Source organism: Prunus dulcis, chromosome 8 (genome assembly GCF_902201215.1).
Source record: "Prunus dulcis chromosome 8, ALMONDv2, whole genome shotgun sequence".
In the NCBI taxonomy this organism is placed as follows: domain Eukaryota; kingdom Viridiplantae; phylum Streptophyta; class Magnoliopsida; order Rosales; family Rosaceae; genus Prunus; species Prunus dulcis.
This window is the reverse complement of record NC_047657.1, coordinates 19,685,181-19,694,170: the sequence shown is the minus strand read 5'-3', so window position 1 is coordinate 19,694,170 and position 8,990 is coordinate 19,685,181. Positions and strand designations below refer to the sequence as shown.

The 8,990-nt window shown below is 35.5% G+C and overlaps 1 protein-coding gene across 1 annotated transcript; it reads left to right on the top strand.

The window, feature by feature from the left end:
• LOC117636776 (cullin-1) lies at positions 1 to 7,011 on the top strand. The gene is made up of 20 exons (XM_034371444.1): positions 1 to 227; positions 899 to 1,069; positions 1,193 to 1,292; positions 1,427 to 1,612; positions 1,738 to 1,785; positions 1,894 to 2,097; positions 2,183 to 2,260; positions 2,940 to 3,029; positions 3,115 to 3,195; positions 3,285 to 3,344; positions 4,115 to 4,144; positions 4,224 to 4,310; positions 4,392 to 4,541; positions 4,662 to 4,717; positions 5,020 to 5,140; positions 5,228 to 5,389; positions 5,500 to 5,643; positions 5,754 to 5,972; positions 6,074 to 6,241; positions 6,452 to 7,011. The coding sequence occupies exons 2-20, from the start codon at positions 939 to 941 to the stop codon at positions 6,551 to 6,553; spliced, it is 2,217 nt and encodes a 738-aa protein (XP_034227335.1). The 5' UTR covers positions 1 to 227; positions 899 to 938; the 3' UTR covers positions 6,554 to 7,011.
• The last annotated feature ends 1,979 nt before the right edge of the window (positions 7,012 to 8,990 follow it).

Below are 8,990 nucleotides of genomic sequence, written 5' to 3'. Positions count from 1 at the left end.
TTTCCGCAGTTCCGTTTAATGCCGACTTAGGCTTAGTAATTTATTTTCCTCCGTCTTTCTATATAAAAGAAATACCTGACTTCTGATTAGTCTCGTCCTCCACCATTTCTCCTCAATTTTCAGGGATTGGGTTTGGGGATTTTTCCTAGCTCTCAATTCTCAACCAACGCCACTCTCCTCTACGATTAGGTTTTCTTCTTCATTTTTTTCCCAAATTCTTAGCGAAGGTACCATCTCCTCCCTTATAACTCCTTCTCATTGTTTGGAATATCGTAAACTCATGCGTAGCCCTCTTGTTCTTGTTAGTTTGCTTCGATTTCAGGGTTTTCTTGTTGTTTTGTCTCTCTCATCTTCGTGTAATATTTGTTTCATGTTTATCTTTCATATAGGATTTTGAGCTATTGTTTCTTCAATTATATTTGGTACTGCCCTTTGTAGTGTACTTTGTTTTTCAGGGATCTGTTTTTTCATTCTTTTAAAAAAAGATTTTTCGCTTTTCTTCGGTCGCATTGTATTATGTTTTGTGCAGAATATATGAATTCAAATCAATGGTTGATTGTTCATCATCTATCTAGGGTTTCTTGCTTTTTTCGCTCTTATTAAGTTTTAAAAAATATTAAATATACATATGCATGTAGAATTCCAGTTGTGGGTTTCTGAATTCGATTTCTGGGTAAACATCACGCATCCTTCAGTTATGTGTCCTTAGAATATTGTCCCTGTTCATTTGTTGTTACTTATTGGTAGTTGTTACGGACTCTACGATTATTATTCATTCGTCAATAATTTGTTATGACTATTGGGTGTTAATCTGGATTTGTTCCCCAATTAAAACACGCCTGTACTCAAACTCAAACCATGTGTTAACATTTTAATGATTTTCTTTCTGTGTTGATAGAATTATAGTTGGAGGATAGCAAATCCTTTATTGCACGACAATGGAACGGAAAATTATTGAGTTGGATCAAGGATGGGACTATATGCAGAAGGGGATCACGAAGCTAAAGAAGATCCTAGAGGGAATACCGGAGCCTCAGTTCAACTCAGAGGAATATATGATGCTTTACACGTATCCTTCTGTTATTTTACATGTGTTATTCAAATACTATTGTCGTGTATGTGTGTGTTCCTTCTTTTATTTGCTCCGTTATTGTTGTGTGCTATGAGGAGACCTTTCCTTAATTAAGTACAGAACTATCTACAACATGTGTACCCAAAAGCCCCCGAACGATTATTCTCAGCAGCTTTATGACAAATATCGAGAGGCATTTGAGGAATACATTACTTCAACGGTGAGGATTGAGGAACATCGTGATATGTTTACTTATGGTTTCTATGTCTTATATCAGTTACTCAAGTGATATGGTTTCATTTACTTTCTGAACTTACAAAGAATCATAGTCTTATTTGGTTGTTCATCCATTAGGTGTTGCCCTCTCTAAGAGAGAAGCATGATGAGTTTATGCTGCGGGAGCTTGTTAAAAGATGGGCTAATCATAAAGTTATGGTTAGGTGGCTGTCACGTTTCTTTCATTATCTCGATCGCTACTTCATTGCAAGAAGGTCACTTCCTGCTCTAAATGAAGTTGGACTCACCTGCTTCCGTGATTTGGTTAGTTATTGCACTCTTTTTTATGCTTCTGCCTATTTTATGCAAAAAACCTTACACCCTTTTATATGCGTGCCAATTGTCCAAAGTTTTCTTTAATGATGCCTGATATAAATCTGTAATCGCAGGTTTATCGTGAGGTCAATGCTAATGCCAGAGTTGCTGTTATTGGTCTTGTAAGTTTATCGGTTCCTGATCATGTATTGCGAGAAGTATGCATATGTATGTATCCTGTCCATGATGATCACAGTAGCGGCTGTATATAACCAATACTTTTTAACCAGATTGATAAAGAACGTGAGGGAGAGCAGATTGATAGAGCACTGTTGAAGAATGTGATTGACATATTTGTTGAGATTGGGATGGGACACATGGATGCTTATGAAGGGGACTTTGAAGCATACATGCTAGGAGATAGTGGTGAATACTATTCTCGTAAAGCATCAAATTGGATTTTGGAGGATTCTTGTCCCGATTACATGCTGAAGGTAAGTGTATGATTTAGATATGCTTATGGGTGTGGTGTGGCTTATCAGGTAAGATCATGTCTAATTCTCTTGTGGAATTGTACAGGCAGAGGAATGCTTGAAAAGGGAGAAGGAAAGAGTTTCTCATTACCTTCATTCAAGTAGTGAGCAGAAGCTGGTGGAGGTTAGTTAATATGTAATCAGATAGCAGAGAGTGCTTTATATATATATATAGAGTGGTAATGGGCGGTAGCTGTAATTTGGGAAAGATTTGTTAAATGTATAGATACGAGAGAGAGATAGAGAGTGTGTGTGTGTGTGAGGTTTGTTTCGCAAGTTGTTGTGCTAGTGGGTGGTAGCTCTGGTGCCTATATTGTAGTAGGATCTCAAATAAACTTTTAGTTTGTTACCTAAGGAGTTCATTAAGGTATTAAATCAGCTGCACCACTCCAAAAGTAAGGTGTGTGATTCAGCGTGCAGACCAATATATAGCTTGAATCATACTTCTGTTCGCAATAATTTATTACAGGAATTCCAAGAATAATAATTGAACATTGATTAATGTGTGAAGCTTTTAGAGACGGGTTAGCACTGATGCATTAGGAATATATGAGGAAGTACCTATCTACCAAGTCTATCAGCACTCATATAACATGGGATGTGGTGTGGCGTACACTCATACATTATTAGGAATAGATAAAGTGCCTTTTAATTTCTGTCATGTTACATTGGAAGTGGAATTATTTGCCTAATCCTATGAGCCTGCTTCAATGATTGAAAGTGCAGCATAAAAAGTTCTGGTTTGATATTGTTGCACTACTTTTAATTTTATATGTTATCTTATATTGTGATATTCCTTGTAGAAAGTGCAACATGAGTTGTTGGTGGTTTATGCAACTCAACTGCTTGATAAGGAGCATTCTGGATGTCGTGCTTTGCTTAGAGATGATAAGGTATTTTGTCGCCTTGCAGGTTATGATCTTTTTATCCAGTCATTCTTGTAATGCATTTCTAAGGCTGTCTACTTATTTATGTCAGGTGGAAGATCTTTCTAGGATATATAGACTATACAACAAAATACCTAAAGGGTTGGAACCTGTTAGTAGCGTATTCAAACAGGTTAGTTAGTTTTCTGTGCATCTTCTATTTCTGACCTCTGTGAGCTGTTTCTTTATTATGACAGTACTAATATCACTGATGGTTTGCAGCATGTTACTGCTGAAGGTACAGCCTTGGTCCAGCAGGCTGAAGATGTTGCAAGTAACCAGGTTCAGTCTCTTGTGTTTATCCTGGAAGTGATATATTAGCTAGTTTGTTGGTGTAATTGCTGTTTTCCATTATGTGTTGTGTTCTGTTATTTGATTCATCCTGCTTACAACTCTGTATGCTTGTTGGAGTGTAAATTGTGTGGATTTTGTGTGTTAATTCAACAAGTCTAATGGACGCCTTTGAAATCATTGGTCCCATGTTAGAATTGTGGCTACTTAATAGGAGGGTGCAAACATTCTTTGTGATTAATTTAATAGTTTGGTATTCTGCACAAAACATATATAAAATATGCTTCAGTGATGATGTGTGTTTTCATGAAATAATCACAATCCACAATTTTATTAGTGATGCTCAACTAAATCAAATGGATTTTGAGGTTATTGCGATGGTTGCTTCATGCACAGTTGATCACTTATGTTCGAGTTTTGTTTCAAAGGCTTATTAACTTCAAATCGATATGGCTATAGGAGCTGATTCATGTATATAATTTTTAATTTATATGCTCTATTATATTTGATTACATGATACAGTAATTTCATCATAGAGAAGAGAAAAAAAAGTGACATAGTAAGGAGATGATTGTTTAATTGGACTTTTATCATTTTTGGCCCGTCAGTATATTCTTTTTTTTTCTTCTTTTTGTTAAACAGTTCTTGATTATGTGTGATGGTGTGTGATTATGTTGTTAGCATGGGTTCATGCGTGAGCTAATTGTTTATCCTGCTTTTTATTATTATGATGCTAAGTGGTATCAACAATGCTTCTGCAGGCTTCAAGTGGAGCTGGCACACAGGAACAGGTAAATTATTCAATTATTATATTTAAGAATTTAAGAAGTGATTGGAAGTCCATGATTGACTTAAGTTTGTGGTCTTCAGGTCCTTGTCAGAAAAATAATTGAGCTGCATGACAAGTATATGGCATATGTCACCGATTGCTTTTTAAACCACACTCTCTTTCACAAGGTTGGTGCTGTAGTTACTGGTCATTTACATTTGATCTTATCACTTAGTCTAAAAGGCCCTCTTCATTTGTTTGCATCATAGGCTCTGAAAGAGGCTTTTGAGGTATTTTGCAATAAAGCTGTTTCTGGGAGTTCAAGTGCTGAATTACTTGCTGGATTCTGTGATAATATCCTCAAGAAGGGTGGGAGTGAGAAGTTGAGTGACGAGGCCATTGAAGAAACACTTGAGAAGGTATTATTCTTTGGGTTTTTTCTTATTATGGTTTTCATTTGTTTCTGATGTTATGTTTGGATTCTTGCAGAATTCAGTTGGTTTTTCAATTAATCTTATGTTGTCATTGAATTTTTCCAGGTAGTTAAGCTCCTTGCTTATATCAGTGACAAGGATCTTTTTGCAGAATTCTACAGGTAGAACATTGTTTCTCAATTTGGCGGGGATTTGGTTTCATGTGTCACTAACAAGTTCAATTCTAGTTAGACCAGTTGCCTGTTAGTGTTTTAATAAGGCACTTGACATGTCAAAATAGTACAAAGTCTTAGGTCATGTAAGCAAGTGCCATAATCATGTTGGCCATTGAATTTACATCCAATGACTTAGAAAATGGTAGATACCTTATTAAAATGCTTTACCGGCAAGTGTCTAGCACTCCCATATATGTGTGTGTATGTATTTGCAAGTCATAAACGAATATATTATTTTTTATTCACAGAAAAAAACTTGCCCGTCGGCTACTTTTTGATCGGAGTGCCAACGAGGACCATGAAAAAAGTATTCTGACAAAGCTTAAGCAGCAATGTGGTGGACAGTTCACCTCAAAAATGGAGGGAATGGTGAGTTGACCTGTTTTTCTCTGGGTGTCTTTCTGTATGTTACTCTTGTGGTAGGAGATTAAATTTGGCGTTGGATTTTTCTTGCAGGTCACAGATTTGACATTAGCTCGGGACAATCAGGCCAACTTTGAGGAATATCTTCACAATAACCCTGACGTAAATCCTGGGATGGACTTGACAGTCACTGTGCTTACAACTGGTTACTGGCCAAGTTATAAATCGTTTGATCTGAACCTTCCTGAAGAGATGGTAACATTTGCGTTCATATTTAGTTTGTTTAAGATTTCCCCAGCAAATATAGCTTATGCTTGAAAATTTTAAATGTTGGCTAAGGAATTTGTTGTATATGTTCATTTCAGGTGAAGTGTGTTGAAGTTTTCAAGGGATTCTATGAAACAAAAACAAAGCACAGAAAACTTACATGGATTTACTCATTGGGAACTTGCAATGTTAATGGCAAGTTTGAACCCAAAAACATTGAACTGGTCGTGTCAACGTATCAGGTAGCTTAGTAGGCAGTATTATGGTTCACTTATTGAGTCTTGGCACAATGTCTCCTTTCCAAGATGTTTTCTAATACGGGGACTTTACATTTCTTTGCCGCCTTTTACAGGCTGCTCTCCTGCTTCTCTTCAATACTGCTGATAAATTGAACTATTCAGAGATATTGACTCAGTTGAACCTTACCCATGATGACTTGGTTAGATTGCTTCATTCGCTGTCATGTGCCAAGTACAAGATCCTCATTAAGGAGCCAAATACGAAGACTATCTCCCCAACTGACAGCTTTGAATTCAACTCTAAGTTCACAGACAGAATGAGAAGAATTAAGGTCTGAGATCCCTCTGTACTTTTTTCACTTAAGTTTTAGATTAGGATTTGAGGATTCATACCTCTGACAATTTTTTTTCTTTTTAAATTTTAAATCCTTAGATTCCTCTCCCACCAGTGGATGAAAGGAAGAAGGTAATTGAAGATGTTGACAAAGACAGGCGATACGCAATTGATGCTGCAATTGTGAGGATTATGAAGAGTAGGAAAGTTTTGGGTCATCAACAATTAGTCATGGAGTGTGTTGAGCAGTTGGGACGTATGTTCAAGGTATTAAATTCAGGAGAATGGTGTCATATGTGGTTTAATAATAATTAACTTGAAGTTCAAGATTTCAGTCAATACTCCTTGTTAGAGGTCATGGCTAATTTAGCCAAAAGAATAAAATGGAAGTCCCTCATATCCGTATAAATAGTTTGTGTGTTATTTCTTGTACCAAATAATTCTCTACTAACATGGTTATGGTTGAATTATGTGCAGCCTGACATCAAAGCAATTAAGAAGCGCATTGAAGATCTCATCACCCGTGACTACCTGGAGAGGGACAAGGAAAACCCTAACATGTTCAAGTATCTTGCATGAATGATCTGAGCGTCGGAGTTTTCATTTTACTTGGCAGATGGTGGTGGAGGTACAATTCATGCCCTGAAGTACAGGAACATGAAGAATATCGTAGTTTCTTTGGAGTTGGGATCTGCTGTAAATTATGTGCAGCTCTTTTAGAAAATTCTAGGATTTTGAAAAGAGTGGAGAATTTTTTGTGCAATTCTTCGCTATTAAAAGCCAGTTTTGTGCAATTCACCCATATATCCATCCATATATGGGAATGTTGATAAAATTTGTTGTCGCTCTTACTCGATAATGTTCTGTTTTATGCTTTTCTAAACGCAGCAGCCCCCTTTCTTTATAAGGACGATATCATGATAGTTGTCCAAGTCGTTGAGTTTGAGATTGCCGGCGACTATTTTGGATAAAGATTCAACAAACAACTTGAAAAGTTTTCAACTTGAGATAGATTGCCAAGTTTGATTGCTGTCGGACTCGCTGTGTATTCTGTTTTTGGGAATTTTAAGCGTCAAATAGAAAATTTAATTTTATCAAACTTTAATCAATGTGATTGATTAGTGTGTTACTTTATTCTGAGTAAGAACAAAAGCAAAACGTGTCAAAAGTACATCTCATAGGCTAATGTTCTGTTTATGCTAATGAATTTTCGCACTCCGATGTTTTGCAAATGAATTTTCACAATCCAGGGTATCACAAATGAATAATCCCATTTTGGGGTTTTAGAAATGAATTTTCGCATTTTTGGCTTTTGTTAATGAATTGTCTCATTTTGGGGTTTCGTTAATGAATTTTCGCATTTTGGAGTTTCAAAAATTAATTTTTTGCCTTTCGGGGTTTAGCAAAACCCAAAGATGTGAAAATTCATTAGCGAAATTCAAAACAATTTATTAATGAAACCCCAAAATGACAAATACCATTTAGAAACCAAAAATGGAAAAATTCATTTGCAAAAGCCCTAAATGCGAAAAATTCATGTGCAGAACCCCAAAATTTGAAACTTCACTAACGAAACCCCAAGATGCCACAACTCATTAGCGAAAAGTAAATTTAGGTTTTAGCCACAAAAAACTCACTTTTGGAAAAAGCCAAAACTTTTTGAAAAAGAGACAGAAGAACCTCTAAACTTTCAAACCAAGGACATGCAAGTGTAAAAGATTCCTCAGGAAATCCAAAAATAAATACGGGCAATTTTGTCCATTTTGACTTCTTTTAAAAAATTTATCTCTCTTTTAGCCTTTTCCAAAGTGTGAAAATTTATTTATGAAACCCCAAAAAATCGAAAATTCATTTTCGCAACCTCAAAATGCGAAAAGTCATTTGCAAAACTCCGAAATGCAAAAATTCATTTGGAAAACTCCATTATGTGAAAATTCATTAATGAAATCCTAGAGTGCGACAATTCGTTAGTGAAACCCTAAATTGTGTAAATTCATTTGGGAAACCTTGAAATACAAAATGCAAAAATTCATTAGCGAATTGACGAAACCCCAAAATGCAAAAATTCATTAGCGAAACCCTAAAATGCTAAAATTCATTCTTGAAACTACGAAACGCAAAAATTAATTAGCTAAATCCCAACGTATGAAAATTTATTCATGGAACCCCAAAATACGAAAATCCATTAAGAAAACCTCAAAATGCTAAAAATGCATTCGCAAAACACCAAAAAAGGAAAATTCATTTTCGGAACCCCCAAGTTTTGTGAAACTCCAAAAGTAAAATTTTTATAGTGGATTCGAAATGTGAAATTTCATTCTTGAAACCATATTGGCAAAAATTTGTTCATGAAACCCTAACATGTAAAAATTCATTTATGTAATCTTAAAATGCCAAAAATTAATTCACATAGCCCGGGAATGCGAAAATTGAATAGCAAAACTCATATATCTGACACAGAACATATTAAATTCTACTGGAAATGCATTTTGGCATTTGGATTTTGGAGTTCCAATATTTTTTCTTTTTTGGACCAACACGTCAAGAGAAATGGATTTTGGAGTTGGGTTCTGCATTTTTGTGGTGGATTTCGAGATTTTTGAGTAGTCCAAAATGAGTGATTAACGACGCTGCTTCCCTCCTTCTATAGGAGGCATTCCTACTTCTTGCAAATCAAAACTTGACACATATGAAAAAGTAATTCATCAAAAACAAAAAAAGAAAAATCTCTACACGCATGTCAAACTGTGATTGGCAGAAAGATAAGAGTTTCTACTTCTAGGGAAGGAGGCAAATATTTTTCTAGTGATTAATACCATCTTAACTTACTAATTGGTTGAATTCCATTTTCGACCAAAAAAATAATTACTAATTGGTTAAGGCTTTAATTTATTAGTGTTTGTGTCTGTATTGTATAATTTGTATCGAGTATTAAAGATAAACTTGAATATTTGACACAAGGCTGAGTTTGAAACTTGACGTAACACACGCATCTCTGGCTTTTGACATCAATGTC